The 16,760-nt window shown below is 41.2% G+C and overlaps 1 protein-coding gene across 1 annotated transcript in view; it reads left to right on the forward strand.

Annotated features, from left to right (window-relative positions):
* Window positions 1–8,603: 8,603 nt before the first annotated feature.
* Window positions 8,604–16,760, forward strand: part of CLIC5 (chloride intracellular channel 5) — a gene marked incomplete at both ends in the record, with an annotated part of 101,329 nt that continues 93,172 nt past the window's right edge. Inside the window, one exon of the mRNA XM_084258955.1 lies at window positions 8,604–8,666. Within this exon, the coding sequence (XP_084115081.1) occupies window positions 8,604–8,666 (63 nt within the window). The remainder of the gene's footprint in view (window positions 8,667–16,760) is intronic.

The following is a 16,760-nucleotide window of genomic DNA, read 5'->3' on the forward strand; positions in this document are numbered from 1 at the left end:
AGTAGGCTATGAATAGAGAAAGCATTGATTCTCAAGGAAAGGTGGGAACCCTTCAACAGAAGGGAGAATGATTCTAGTTGTTGATCACTGTAACACTTCATTTGTCATTTCAGAAGTTAATCTGCTAGGTCATGGGTATTTGTCCATTTTATTCAAAACTTTCTGCATCCTGCTTCTGCCTGTATAGAATGCTGATTTCCCATCCCCAGTGATCTTCACTTTGCTTCTCCCCTATCCTGGTTCTCTTTAACACCATGCCTTATTTTGTCTTATTTTGGATTTTTTTAAATTAAAAAATTACATTAATTTCACAACCCTTTTTGAATTATTAAAGGCCATCTGTGGTCATTTGGTAAGATGAGCCTGTTGGCTAAGAGAAAATCAGATGTGTGGATAAAAGTAATATGGGTCAACAGTTTTGGAATTTTGTTACATGCATTTATCTTGGACCCTGTTCAAGGTTTTTAAAAATATATTTGTGTATAGCTGTACTTTTATGTGATCTTTCTGTGATTAAAGTATGAGTTTTGCCATTAGTAAGGGCAATCACTAGAGCAGTAAATGCTGCCAAAAATGCATGGTGATGCAACAGAACATGACTTCAGATCACTTCTTTCTTCCATAGTTTTCTTTTCTCCAGGGGCTGGTAATTTTTATATTTTTGTGTGTCACCTCTTGGTTTCTTTTCTCAACTCAACTCTGGTGTCTCTTAACTAAATAAAGGAGCATCCCAGATTCCCCAGTCCAGCCGTTCCTTATCCAAGACCAGTCATTCACTGATTGCACCAGTTCGATAAGCTATCAGCATTCCAACTTCCTTAAACCTCATGCTGCTTCACACACACAGTAAAACATAGTGGCTAGCAGATGGGCTTTAACAATGGGAAGACGTGGTATTGTTTATAATTACCCAAGCAAATTTGGACAAGTTACTTAACCTGTTTAAGCCTTTGCTCCCTCATTTGTGAAATGGTACTAACAGCACTTGCCTCATTGGGTTATTACGGAGATAAAGCAAGCTAAAATTGATTAAAAGTTCTTGACATACAGCAGGCTCCTAGTAGATGTTAGCTATTGTTGCATAACCCTTTCCTATGTTTTAGTTAAGAATCTTTATAAAACCCCACACTCAGCCTATGAGTAATGTAAAGGCAGAATCCCTCATTGAGGTGAAGGCTGTAAATAAAAGAGGTGCCAGTTATTCGTGAACTGATTCCATCAACAGTTATTTATTGAGCATGTGCACTGTACTAAGAGTACTGTTGATTTAAATGTTTGTGTACATTTGATAGCTAGGGACTTACATTTTATGCATCATTCAAAAGAGACACAAAACTGTATGCTATCCTCAAGAAACTTAGTCTTGTGGGAAAGATGTGACTAAACCCATGAAGGAATAACACTTGAGCCAGGGCTGCTCATCACCAGGAGTTCTCAGAGGGTTCTAACAAGAGCATAAGCAGTGACCAGCACACAGTAGGTACCCTCAACTTGTTGGCTGAAAGAAACAGTAATGGGTGAATCAATGGAATGAATGATCATTGTTGACAAGCACTTGTGGCTTCAATTCAGTCCACTCCCAAGACCTCTCCCATTGCTAAGCACAAGTAGGCAGAATGCAGTGGGGACAAAGATCACTGGTAATGTTGGACACACCCAAAGACACTTTATAAAAATATAAGTATAGGCAGAACTAGCAACCCACTAAAACCCCCTTGCAGCACAACCTGTGACCTCGTATTGGTGTGAACCATCCAGGGCTCACTTCCCTCTATCTGCATCCACTTGGTTCTCCCACAGAGACACAACATGACTGGTGTCTCTGGGGCTATCATAAATATCTGCCAGTCCCCTCAGCTTGAACCTATAGCCCTTAGTGTTATCCAAGAGATCATCTGTAGAGAATGTCAGAACAGAACAGCCTAATTCCCATAGAAATAGCTGCCATTCTGGGCAGAGTGAGTGGGTTCAACTAAATATCATTAGGGATATAAAGGTTGGAGCTTGTAATTAATGATACGCTTATACTCCAGGACTGGGTAAGATGAACATTTCTGGGTGATCCCCCTCTAAGGATAATGATTATTTAACAATAAATATCCTTTTGTCATGTATACCCACCACACTCTTTTTCAGTCTAAATATGCTAATTTTGCTTTTTTGTTTGTTTGTTTCAATAACAATTTGTTCTACCTTATTGACTGGCTATACTTAGGTGCAGGATGGCTTGAGGAATAGTAATCTGGTTTATATTTCTGAAGTTAATGGCAAAATGAGATCTGATGTTAAGGGTCTAAAGCAAAATTTGGAAAGGGAATGTGGAAACAGAACTTAGTGACTTTACATTTTTTGAAGTTTATCAAGCATCTTGATCATTAAAAAAATTATATACAGAAAATTTACCTTTTTTGCTATATAATTCTAACAGAGAAACATTGTAACCACCTCACAAGCAGGATGCAGAATAATTCTACTGTCTATAAAAATTCCTTTGTTCTACATTCTGTAGTCAAGTCCCCTCCTACCCCAACATGTGGTATCCATGCCTATAATTTTGCCTTTGCAGAATGTCAGAAAAATGAAACCACACAGTATATAATCTTTGAGACTGACTTCTTTCACCTACTGTAGTTCATTTGAGAGTCATTTGTGTTTTGTACCTATTAATAGTTCCCCTTTGTATTACTAAGACATATAACAATATATGGATGTACTATAGTTTGTTTCTTCATTTGCCTATTGAGGGACATTTGGGTTGGTTCCAACTTGGGCAAATTATGAATTCTGATGCTATAAATTCTAATGTACAGAATTTTTGTCGGAACCTAAAATTTCATTTCTCTCTGGTAAAACCCAGGTGATAGAAATGGCTAATATGATAAGTGTGTAATCAACTTAATATGAAATTGCCTATTTTTTCCAGAATGTACAGTTTTGTATTCCTACCGGCTATGTTTGGGAGTTTTATTTGTTCTGCATTCTTGGTAGTATATGGGATTGTCATATATGGTATCTCTTTTAATTTACATTTTTCTATTTGATAATGCTGATCATCTTTTCATGTGCATATTCACTGTCAGTATGTCTTTTTTGTTAATGTCTGTCCAGATTTTCTGCCTGTTTTTTAAAATTGGGTTGTTTTCTTATTTTTGAGTTTGAAAAATCTTTACAAAAATCCTTACTTTCCTCTGCCTCTCATTTCTGGAAGAGAAGGCAGGGAATTGGTATTATTTCTCTCAAGTATTTGATGAAATTTATTAATGAAAACATCTGGGTTTGGAATGCAACTATGAATTCAGTATCTTTAATAGACATGGAGTGTTCACGTTACCTGCTTTTCTTTTTTTACTTTTCATCTTTCAAGACTTGATTAATTTTATCTAAGTTTCTAATTTATATGCAGAACATATAAATTCTTGTTATATTCCCCTATTGTTCTTTTTTTTCTCTGTAAAGTTTGTAGTGTTTTCCCATTTTTCATTCCTAATATTCTTAGTATGTATCTCTTCTCTCTTTTCTCTTGGAAAATATACCTATAAATTTACCAATTTTATTGATCCTTTATAAGAATCAGCTTCTGGCTCCATTGAGTTTTCTCAATTGTTTTGTCTTTCTTTAAAATTTATTAGTTTTGTTCTTATATTTATTATTTTACTCCTTTTTCTTGATTTGTGTTCAGATGGCTAATCTTTTTCCTTTTTCTAGTTTCTTAAGGTGGAAGCTTATTTATTGATTTGAGACCTTTACTATTTCCTAAAAAGAGAATTTCACATATAAATTTGTTTCTAGGAACTATTTTACTGCACCCCCCAAATTTTGATATATTGTATATTCATTTACAGTCAGTTCAAAACATTTTCTAATTATCCCAGAAATTGGAGGTAAAGAAATTTCTTTACCAATGAATTTTCCTTTCTTTACCAATGAATTCTAAAAGTATGCTGCTTAAATTTCAAATATTTAGAGGCTTTCCAGATACATTTTTATTGATCCAAATGGCTTATATCATGTTTAGAAAACATTATTTCATAAATGTATGGAATGAATTATTTCATTATTTTTAAATTCTTTTGTGACCCAGAATGTGATTTATTGTGGTGAATGTTCCAGGTATACTTGAAAAATAGTATGTTTTCCATTGGTATTTGGGTAGTGTATTCTATAAATGTTCAATGGGTCAAGTTGATTGATAGCATTAAGTATTCTATATTGATGATTTTTTGCATACTTGCGTTATCAGTTACTGGAGTGTTGTATTCTCCAACTATAATTTTGTATTTGTTGCTTTCTCCTTTCAGTTCTATCAGCCTTCGCTTCATGTATTTTAAAATTGCTCTTCTTAGGTACATACACATTTAGAATTATTATATCTTCTTTTCATGTTGACATTTTTTCTTATTATTATGCAATATCACTCCTTATCCTTGATAATTACTGGAGTCTATTTTTTTCTGATAGTAATTTGCTAGTAACTGTATTTTTATTAGAGTTTGCACAGTATTTCTTTTCCTATCATTTTACATTTTATTTATCTATATCATTCATTATTTGAAATGAGAATCTGTAATAACATGTTTGGAGCTTGCTTGTTTTAATGATTTTATCATATTCAGCAATCTCCAGCTTTTAATTGATGTATTTAGGTCATTTATATTTAGTGTAAGTACCAACATGGTTGGATTTAAATTTGTCATTTTATTATTAGTTTTCTCTTTGTTCTCTTCTCCATCCATTATTCTTTTCTGATTACTTGAATATTTCTTGTTATTACATTTTAATTTATCTTTGACTTTTTACTTTATCTCTTAGTATATATTTTATAGATGTTGTTTAGGAGGGCTATAATATATGCATCTGTCTTTTTACAATCTGCTTAGAGTTCATAGTTTACCATGTCAAATGAGGTAACAAAATGTTAAACTACCTAAATCTCTTTATCTTCACCTTTTTATGCTATGTAATTGAAACAATCCCAGACAGGTTGTTATTACCACACACATGTTGTAATTTTTTTAACAGCCATATAAAAGCATGGATATTATATAGATTTGTGTGTAATCCTTTTATTAGAACTATGTTAATATTTTCTGTATTGTCCCAAGTTTAGTATGTGTGCTCTCAAGTACTAAATATGTTTCTGAAATACCTTCCCGGTAAATATTTACCTAAAACTTGTTCCAAACTTGTGAAATGATGATTATTAAAAGTATAATAATGAACAAGATAGTATTTTTCTCTGGACAAAGTTAGAAGTGATTCTAGCTAATTATACTTTGACATTAGAGGACATAAAATGAAGTCTTTTTTCTTAAACTAGAAAAATGCACAGAAATGTTTTGTCACCAAAACAGACTACTTTCAACTTGAAGGTTTATAATATCTAAACTATCAGTTATCTGCAATGGTGTTCAAATGGGAGCTATTATCTAGAAATTGAAAAGGAAGTTTCATTTTCCAGTAAACAGTAGATAAAATGAAAACTAACTCTGCTAGGTGTAGACTAAAGAAAATTGAGATCATTGTTTTAAATCATAGCTAAGAAAATGATCACAAGTGTAAAGCATTTTTCATTTTTCATAAAAGGCATATGTATATAATTTTCTTTATCTCTGCTACACTGATATCATAAATATTATCCACACTTTATAGCAGGGAAGTGATGAGTCTGTGCAGCATGTGGTAAAGGTACCAGTCTCCCTCTGTAACCTTGTCCTTCCCAGAATATGTAGTCATTGGCTCGGAATGTGCAGCTGTGAAGGTGACTGTTTCTCTGAAGGCTTTGGTGATGTAAGCCCAAAACTAAGGAGGAGAGGGGGAGAGTAATTGTGCCTCACTTTGATTAACCTATGGTGTGCCATAATGGTTGCAAGTTGGATTGGTGACTTTTTTTCACAGTGAAAAGGAGACATTTGCATTTGGGGGTTGTGGGGAAACAACAAAAGGTAGCCAGAATACCTTGTCTTATCTGCTTATCAGCTTCCTAAACATTTGGGAAGATTCAGCTGAAGCACCTTCTTCTGCTTTAGCAGGCCTTTTCCTCTACCTACTCCAAATGTGGTGAATAATGTCTCTCCACACTAACTTATATATCCCCTTCCTCTCCCCAATTCATAGTGTTCCTTTCATGTGAGTATTATCCTGAAATGATTTTAATCTCTATAAAGACTAGAGCAGGGTCTTTATTTCCCTAAACTGACTTACCCAGTGTGTATTAAGTTTGAGAGAGGCACTTAGTGGAGTAATTGAGAGCAGAGGCTCAGTCTGTTTGGGCTCAAATCTTGACTCCACCATTTCCTAGCTGAATGACTAAGGGCAAGTTATTTAAATACTTTATGTCCCAGTTTCCTCAGTTATATGATAACACTATTTTTGCAATCTTCATATATTAAACAAGTTAGGGCATGTAGAATGGGTAGCATTTTTACTTGATACATAATAAATATTTTTATTGTTAAGTGTTTTATTATTTTTTGTAAAGCTGTGAAACAAATATGTATTTGCAAGTAAGGTAAAACAGAACACAAATATAATTAGCTAAAAAGAAGCCAAAAACAAACAGAAATTGTCCAGAATCTAGAGGCAAAAGATTTATTGCCTATTTTTGAAAGTAGTGAAAGTTGGAAATCTAGATTGGTAGAATCACTTTGGAAAATCCTTTACCTGCCAGTGTTAACTCCAGAAGACAATTCTCATACTTTGTAACCTAACAATTACATTCCTGAGCCTATAGTCCACATTAAAATGTCCACAAAATACCAAAGGATGTATAAAAGATAGAATGTTCATAGCAGCAGTATCCATGGTAGTCTTTAACTGAAAACTATACACATGTTCAAGAGAAAAATGGATAAATATATCATGGTAGTGAAAATAGATGATTTACAACTACACAGAAGAATGGATAAATGTCACAAACCCTAACGGTCAACCAAAGTGGCTAGAAGCCAAGGAATATAAACTGTATTTACTCTAAGATTTCAAGCAAAACTAACTTGTGCTATTACAAGTAGGGGTAAAGGTTATTCTGGTCTAGGAGAGTGATGCTAGTGAAAGGAGATAGAAACGAGTGACCAGGAGTAGTTTCTGTGACCAGGATGTAGCTAACGTTTTATTTCCTTATCTGGTGCTGGTTTCATAGGTGGGTTCAGTTTGTAAAAATTCATTCAACTACCTAGGTGCGTATTTTTTTTTCTGTGTGTATTATGCTTCACTAGAAACCAAAGAGAAGGATAGACGTGAAATAATAAGACAGAAAAGAAAAGTAAGCAAAAGGAAAAAAGCAGAGAAAAATGACAGAAGGGTAAGGCCGGGGGGTTGGGGGGGGGAGAATCCAGATGATTTCTATAAGTGGAATATAGAGAAACCAAAAAGAAAGTTCAGAAAAATATGAACCTTGAAAACTGACCTTAGATATGAGGCATCCAGGAGGGGATGGGAGAGGGTAAAAACAGCAGGGGGAGGAGCACATTGGACTATGAGTAAGGCGACCAGAGTGGGCATATGGTAGGGTGGGAGCAAAGGGGCCAGGGGGTCTAATGGAGGATTCCTGGGGCTTCAGTGGTGGGTGTGGTGAAATAACACAGGTGTGTAGAGGTATAAACCTATACCCCTAAGACATATACCGTGATGTAAAACAACATTACCTCAATAAATAGAACTTAACAACAAAAATCTGAACTATTCTGAATTTAGAACTGACAAGCAAACAAAAACAAACCCAGAAGTTTAAAAGACAAGGTCCTTTGCTTTGGGGTGCATCTGACCTGGTTGGTTCACCCCTCTACCTTACTGACCACTCCAGCTTCCCCCTGCCCTGTTTAAGGGTCCTTTCTTCCACTCCCCAGCTCCCCACAGCGCCTCTCCACTCTGAGCATTGCTAAAGCAGGATGGAGCTTTCCCAGTGGGAAATGCTGGTAGTAGAGCAACTTGGAGGAGCCAAAGATTCGTTAATGAAACATAAGACCTAAAGTCATCTCTCCCTCTTGACCTCTCCCTTTGCCTGTGCACCTCTCCCTCAACTCCCTCCTCCTTCCCTCTTCTCTTTCCCTTTCCCTTTTCCCCTCCCCTGCCCCTCCCCACCTTTCCCAGGACACCCTCTCTTCCTGAGTGGCTGTACCTGGCCGGTTGGGGTCGGCGCCTCCCGCCCGCCAGGATCACACGGGGCGGGGGCCCCGGCCACAGCCTTGCAGGGTGCTCGCGGGGTGCCCCTCCCGACCCAGCCTGGGCTGACCCCGCCCCACGGCCTCTGGCTATTTTGGGCGCGTTGGCGGAGGCTGCGGGATCGCGGACAGGATCCTGTGACACCTCCCCGCAGCCCGGCACTTGTTGCTCCCGGGACCGGCTGCCATCCCCGAACCCACCTTGCCCCCGCGTCCCCTGTCCCCAGCTGGCTTCTGTCCTTTCCATGCGATCACCCGGGACGCCGATCTCTTAGACGCCGCTGTCCCCGGCTCGAGAAACAGATTTAAATAAATAAATAAATAAATAAGCGCCTCGCTGGGTAGGGGCCCCGCTGGGTAGGAGCAGGAGCGCGGAGCGCTGGCCCGGGAGCCGCAGAGGTGGCGCCTCCACGGACCGGAACGGTGGCCCCGGGCGCCGACGGCATGACGGACGCGGCGATGGCTAACGGGGACGGCAGGGACCCGGAGATAGAACTCTTCGTGAAGGTAGGTCGGCACCCTGGCGCCCGCGCACTGCACCTGCTGCGCCTGCAGCGCGGCTCCGGGAGGCTCGAGCTCACGTGCTCCGGTGCGGATCGCGCTGGGACGCTGGACGCTCCCCAGGGAGGGCGGCTCAGCCCTGCAGTCCCCTGGGTGGCCGTCTGCAAGGCAGGGCCTCGCTCGGGGGCTCCCGGGCAGGAGGGAGGCAGGTGAAATCTGGCAGGTGTCTGTGTGTTTGGAGAGTTGGTGGGCAGTTCGTCGAACCCGCGGCAGGACAGGCAGTCCCGGTGGCGGATGTCTAAGCGGCTCCTCGGCACTTTGGCCTTGTCGTAAAGGGCATTTTCAGGTGTAGGGACCTGGGAAGAACCTGGCTGGACCCTCGAACCCTTTCTTCGGAAATGGGCTGGACAGGGAGCAGGGGGCTTGGTAGGGGAGAAGAGAGAAGGGGGAGAAAAGGGAATCTTCAGACAAATTTCATTGGCAAAGCAAAAATAACAATTGTTAAATCCCCTTTGCCTGGCTTTAATTCAGAGCTACTAAAAGAAAAAGCAAAGGAAACAAAGATGTTTTCTTGCATTGTGATCTGAAAAGCAGAAACAAACACTTTGTTCAGACATTATTACTATTGTCAAAACCTGGATCCAGCAGGGTAGTATCTGGAAATGCTAACTGTTGCCACAGGGAAAAATTGGTTCACCTGGGACAGACTGGGATGAAGGGGAACAGTGCAAAATTAAATGAAGTGGCCTTGCTTCTGGGGGTGCAGGAACAGTCTATTGTCAAAGCTGCTGCCCTTCATTTCTAACCTGTAGGAGGAAGGATGGAGGTAAGGCAGCATTTCCTGGTAGGTCCTCTGGTGTAACAAGAAAGAAACATTTGATCAGTCCTCTTCTGCTTCAGACACCACAGAGGCAGAGAAACCTGAGGCGTCAGGAGAATTGCCTCCAGGGCCATGCAGAAAGAGTGGCCAGGACTTGGGGGAGGGGAGCTCTCAGGCTGCCCCAGCACCCAGACCTTTCACAAAGGGGGGAAGAAGGGGAAGAACCTCAGAATGCAATTTCCCTAGAAATATGCAGGTAACTGGGAGGATTGAGTCCTTCATGGACCTTGTGGCTGAATTTAAAAGGCAGATATGTTCCCTGGAATGGGAAAGTTGTTGTTTTGTCCCCTTAATTATCTACGAGCTAATTAAATAGAGAGATTTTTGAAAAAAAAAATTAAGATCTATATATGCCTTGATAATAGCCTTTTGGCTTTGGTACCTGCTGATGTCTAAAAATTAATAAATTAATTGTGACTTCTTTTATACCTGGGAAGTAATCTGTCCCAATTGGCCCATCCTGCCACAAGGTTTGTTAAATTTCTTCATCTGAGTGTCATGTTCTTTGTGTTACTTTTTCCAAATTATCCATAGAAATGACATGTGTCATTTAGTGACACTGGTTTTCCTTTGTCTGGTTTTCTCTTCTCAAATGTGGTTTTTGTCACCCTCAGGCAGGATTTCCAAGTCCTTTGACAGGCCCAGGTAATGCAAGAGGTCATGTCTCCCTGTCACCCAGACCCAGGCTGTGCAGTGTTGAAAGGAGGGCCAGGAAGGGGGTTCCCTGAAGCTCAGCATCCAGGCCTGCAGTCCAGGGAATGAATAGGGAGAGCTTTAACAAAGCCTTAAGTCTTCTGCTCTCCTTGAAGAAAGCTATTCTAGGACTTTCTCAGATTCCCTGAGAGCAGGTAGTTTCACAGTGTCAAGTTCCTTAAAGATATTTGAAACAAATCAACCCTTTGGAGCCAAAGGAGCCCTTTGCCCCACTCTTAGGCATGGACAACATTCTACCTGCACCTTTGGAATTTGATGTTGGCAGCTTTGAAAGTTTTCTCCATTTGCACAAAAGCTCACTGCACAGCCCCCAATCCCCTCAAAGAATTCTAAAGTGGCTGTACTGTCATTTGTTTTTTCCCTAAAGTAAAGCAATCCATGAGAGCCAGATAGGCATCCATGGTTAACTCAGAAACTAGATTGATGGGGGAAGAAAAATCAGAGATAGCAAAGCTCTTTGATTCCCTTGCTCCCTTTTGTGTTTCTGGTTAGTAGTCATCATTTACAGGAACAAGTCAAGGCTGAAAATATTCTGAAATAAAGATGTTGCCGAGCCTTTGAACTATTTATGTTTTATGGAAGCAATGTCCTGATTTACAGAATCAGGCATTTCCAAAGTTTGTCATTTCATTATGTGATTCCCTGAAAAGGAACTGCCTTCTTGGTGGTGGTGTCAGGTAACTGAGGTGCTTTCTGCAAGGCAAGGGGTTGGTTCGTAGAAAGCCTTCCCTTCAGGCTGGGATCCACCCAGTAAGAAGTAAAGATTGGGCCTCCCCTGGTGGTGCAGCCTCTGCAGCTCTGGTTTGATCCCCAACCGCTGGGGAGGGTCCTACATGGCACGCAGACCTCTCCTGCAGTTCCCGCTGCGCCCCTCAGCAGTGTACTTCATCGGTCTGCCTGTTCTGTTCCCTGCTCTGGCTCTGGTGAATTCTCTCACCCTCCCGTGCTTCTGACTGTACCCAGTGCTTATATAAATAAATAAATCAATCAAAGAAAAAAAGAAGAAGTAAAGATTGTCCACTCCCACAAAAGGACCCCTTCCCAACACAGGCTGTCTACTGGGGGTGTCATTCAAACCCTTGGTTCCCCAGGGAGTTTCAAGGACATGATGATTCTGTCTACATCTACTGATAATCATTTCTGTTGCTACTGCCGCTACTAGTAAAAATAATAAATGGCAGTATTTCAGGACTTAGGAAGCACAACCCAATACCATCCCATTTGCTTCATAGTATTCTTGCTCCTGAGCCTTGGTTCACTCATGTGACAAATGAAGGAAATAAATAAATGACTCACCGGGATCTGATGCCTCTTGTTGCTGTCAGAACACTCCATGAGCTGTAGGTTGCTCTTCTTTAACCACCCAGGGGAGTGAGAATGATGATTAATCCCATTCTCTGACTGAACAACACTTGTGCTCAGAGAAGGTATGTGAAATATCCTCAAGTGGACTGTATGCAACATTCAGGTCCAGTCCTCAAATCTATCAGTCTAGTCTAAATTTCTCACTCTTTCTCAAAAGCCCATATGTCAGCCCTTGTACCTTCTTTTGTCTAGTTAGGCTCTCCAGTGCTATCAAAGATGACAAATATTGATAACTTATAATCCATTCCACTGTGTTCCTACGATGCTCTGCATTCCAAAGACCCTTCCAGGGAACATTTTAATAGTGACTTTTATGCACCTTTAATTTCTTTATCTGGAATAAGAAAGATTTGAGTTTATCAGTTCTGATTCTAATGTTCCATGATAACGTGGAGTGGGCAGAGCTTTGCAAACACAGGGCCTCAGTTCAATTCTCGCTTTTGTCTCTAATTAGATGAATGATTGAATAAATTAACTTCTGTGATCCTCAACTGCTGACAAAAGTGGTCAATTGGCTGGTGGTGGATGCTAACTAGACCTTTGGTGGTGGGTATGATGTGGTAGTGACAGCTGTCAAAGTGGGAAGTCCTACTCCTCAAGCTTATACAATGTTGTAAACTAATGTTACCTCAATGAAAAATTAAATTTAAAAAATCCCAAGAGCAGAGCATGGTTATAGATAGGGTGACCTTGTAATTTGTTGTCCAAATTAAAGCATTTGGTGTGAAAGAGGAAGGGAGTGCCAGCCATCATTAAGCTGGGACAGGTATCACCTGGGTTGACTGGGGACAAATCAGGAAGTGTGGCCACCCTGGTAAGGGAAATCCTGTCACCATAGACTTGCTGGGAGGAGGCCACAGGAGCCAACAGGTGAAAAGCACTTGGTCAGCTGAAAATTGCTCTAAACACATTGGCTTCAATAATGATATGGATTCTGTGGCAAGGACCTTTCTGTATCTGTAGGGGTCTGATTTGCCTTAAGGAGCAAAGGCCTTCTTCACTGAAAATGAGATCATGTGTGGTTTGGACTTTGCTCACAAAGGGAGGACAGCAGGTTAGAGAACTGATAGTGGTTGTGAGTGATGTTTATTGAAAGAAAAAAGAGCAGTGCAGTAAAAGCCAAAGGGGAAGTGATTTGGAAAGACCAATACAGGAAGTGTGAGGACATTAGATTAAGGTATTCCTTTCACTTGTGTTGGCTTCCCCAGCCCCGCCCTTAGCCCCAGGCAGAAAGCCACCAAAATGATGTAATGGTGGTGGATCAATTTGTTACCACTGTCTCTTGGGGACCTAGGCATGGGTTTCGGCAGAAACAAGTGGTTCTCCACCCTGGCTACATAGCCAGATCATTTGGAGAGATTTTAAAAGTCCTGATGTCAGGCTGATCCCCAGGCCACTTATATCAAAGTCTCTGTGGTGTGGCCCAGAAACAGTATTTTTACTCTCCTCTCCCAGGTGACTCCAGCTGGTGGCTCTGGGGGAGAGTCACTGAGTCATAATCAGAGGCAGGTCTCCTGGCAGGCAGATCTGCCATTGCTGAAAAAAGTGACCTGGCTTGTGCAGATTAAAGTCCAGAACTTAATATATATACATATACATACATATACACATATACATATACAAATGAATCAGTCACTGCCCTAAACAGATTATAACTGTTAGGCCAGTTAACCCGCATCAACCCTGGGAGGCAGAGATACTCAGTATCTTTGTTTTATATGTAAGAGAATTGAGGGTTTTTGTTGTTTTTTTTTTAAATATTTATTTATTTATGCATACAAAAAGTGGGGTACAGGTCAGAGGTGTGGAGGGGGGGTGAGAGGATTCACCAGAGACAGAGTGGGGAACAGAACAGGCAGATCCGCTGAAATACACTGCTGAGGGGAGCAGCGGGCGAGACAGGAGAGGTGAGTTGCTCCCTGGCTGGGGGTCAAACTCATGCTGCAGTGGCTGTGGATAGCTTTATAGTGCTATGTCTTAACCCCTTGAGCCACCAGGGAGGCCCCAAGAACTGAGGTTTTCAGAATTATTTCTAGCGTATCAGATTTTCTGATGTTAATGGTGCCGAAAGGGAGAGAGAATGCTATAAGGTATACAAATGGAAAAACTCCATCTCCCTCCTGTTTCTCTTGTACTGCTTGCACAGCACATTTAATTTTTGGTACTTCTAGTCTCTTCCAGGGAACTAGAAGTGGGTAGTTTCCCACTAGAAGTGGGTAGTATTCCCATCCACTTCAAATGCCAAGAGGAAGTGGCAGGTCCCAGGCTAACCCACCACTTCCTGAGGACTTGGTTACATATTGGAGGTTCCATGAGCCTAGGGCTCAATTATTTGCTCGAATAGCTCATAGAACTCAGGGAAACACTTACTTAACGTTTACGAGGTAATCAAAGGATATGATCATGGATACAGATGAACAACCAAATGAGGACATCTATAGGGTCTAGAAGGCTCCTGAGAGTCGGTACTTTGGTCCCCATGAAGTTGGGTGTGTCCCTCTCCCCTGTAGGTGAATGTGTTCACCACTCTGGAAGCTCTTGGGACCAAATGGTATTGGGTTTTTTTATAGAAGCTTCCTTATGTAGTCACCCTCAATTACTAACTCCATTTCCTGTCCCTTTTTCTCTCTTAAGGATGATGGGCGGGGGGTGTGAAACAGAAAATTCCAAATGTCTAACCCTCACTCTTTTCAGTGACTAGCCCTCCTCCAGGAGCCTTCCAGGAACTCACCCAGAGTCACTTCATTAGGACAAGATGACCCTAGTGCTCTTATCATGTAGGAATTTACAAGGGTTTTGGTATCTCCATGTCTGGAATGGGGGTGGGAGTCAGAGAAAGTGTGTGAAAAATAAATAAAGCCCAGAACACGAAGCACCTCCAGGCATCACGATCAGGAATGTTATCACTAGAGTTTGCATCCAGCCTGTCCTCAGTGAACAGATGCTGACAGACTATAAAACCTTGTCTATGGGACTCCAGAACAATCAGGGCATGGAGTCAGTCTAGTCAAATAATCATCAGTTCAGTGCTGGAAAATGGAGTCCTGCTGATTGTCTGATGGAAGTGACTAGTTTCATTTACTGAGTGGCACAGAAGGCTCTGCCAGTGGTGCAGGGCACAGTCAGTCATGGGGGCCTAGGGTGTGGCCATCTGACTTCCAGAACAAACAGGATCCAATCTCATGGTGCTCCCTCTCCTATCCATTTGTCCACTGGCTTCCTGCTCACCCTGGGCTGCTCAAAACCATGGAATCATAGGTTTTGTTCTCTTCAACACATTAAGCAACAGTTTCTCTGAATCCAATAAACAATTTCAGCGACCTTGTTAGGTTAGTGAGTATGTATTTCCTGCTGACAAGGCCTTGGAACTGCTAGGGTCACAGGTGGCTGATGCACATCTAAGGAACCGTGGCAGCCAGTGGAGTGCGGACAGAGGGTGTGCAGCGCCTGAGATCCACTCTAGCGTGACTGCCTGTCTTCCTGCCCTGTTTCTCTTAGTATTTATTGGCATTCTCCACCCAGATGGCAGAGTCCTTCCATTTAGTCAGTCAGATCAAAAGCTTTTCACTTTTGGTTTCTTTGAATTGCCAGGTCCTGGGGGCCATGTTGGCAGTGGCAGGAGGGGCAGCAGAAGAATGTGGGTTTGGGTGCCAATCGTGTGGACTAAAGCAGGATGCTTGGCCACTGTGAGCCATAGTTTTCTTATAGTGCAATGCTGATAATGATTCAGTGTTGGTGTAAACCCTGAAGTTGCTGTGTGTAAAGTTGGGTATAAGTATAGCCTCCTCTGTAGGCTCCGGATAGTCCAAGTAGTGAGAAACCAAAGTTCTTGTATTTCCCTGTAACTCTGACCCTTAGATGAGAAAGAAGTTTGTGGAGTCCAGATTCCTTAGTTCAAGCGAATCCATGGGCTCCCTATGACAAAATTTCCCACTCCATTCCCAGCAACTTCCCAGCTCTGTCTTGCCATCAAAAGATAACACATCTACATGTATTATCTATCTCGATTATATGAAAAACATAATAGACTTTTGATGCTTGGTATCTTTTAAAACTCTCACCCAGGGGACATTATCAGCTGTCTTTGGCAAGAAGGCTGGATGACTGGAATGAGCAAAAAAACAAAGTGGTCAAGTATGAGTTTCCTGAAGATGTGTCTGTAAAAGGGCTCTCTCCTCCCCAGGGCATCTGCGATCTGACCCTGCTTCCATTGTGAGGAGTCAGTTCCAACTGTTGGGGAAAAGTCTCTGCCAGCATCTTGAGTGAAAATCTACTTTGGAAATGCACATATTTATTCAAGGAGTATTTTAGTTTTGAAGTTCTTTCAGGATTAATGAGATAGTCTTCTGTCAGAATTGAAATGAATCCTTTCTGGGAAGAAGAGAGGAAGGTGTTAACCTCTAGGACTCCCTTCTAGTTCTGCTGCTGGTCTGGGAAGATTCTTTGGATTGTAATTATTGCCACACTCATGATGAATAATGACTAGGCCAGCCAGTGGCGCCTAGTCCTTGGTGCTTGTAAAAGTCACAGCAGAGTTTCTTCATGTGGATTTGTTTGTGCCCTGTCCCCAGAGATTCAGATTCAGGAGCTCAGGGTGAGGTGTTGATATCTGTGACTGTAGCCTTAAAAACTACCACTGGATTTTGAGAATTCACCAAAGATAGGACCATGGGTGCAAACCCTGGGTAAATAGGGTTGAGCTACTCAGTGGGGCATCCACAGGGCAAGATGCAGTCCAGTTGCTACTTGCAGCAGGCATCACATAGGCTGGCAGAGGCTGGGGGAAATGTGATTGCTAGTGTGACTCACCCCAGGCCGATCAGATATAAGCCAGGAAAGGAGGTGAGAAATTTTCTTGACCTTTCTCTTATGACTTAATTCTTTGTACTTTTAAAATTGATAGAGAAGTAAGGAGTATTTTTAAAAGCTAGACACGAAGGAGATACTCGTAAGATAAATTGGGTACAAGGGGTCAATGTATGATGACCAGATTTTAGTGGTGAATTTATAATGGAGAAGATATACCATATAAAGATGTTGATTTATAATGCTGGACAGCTAAAGCCTGTGCAATGTTGTAAACCAATGTTACTTCAATAACTTTTTTTCAGAAATAAATAGGTTAAAAAAAAACTCTTAAG

Source organism: Talpa europaea (assembly GCF_964194135.1).
Source record: "Talpa europaea genome assembly, chromosome: 2".
Taxonomy (NCBI): domain Eukaryota; kingdom Metazoa; phylum Chordata; class Mammalia; order Eulipotyphla; family Talpidae; genus Talpa; species Talpa europaea.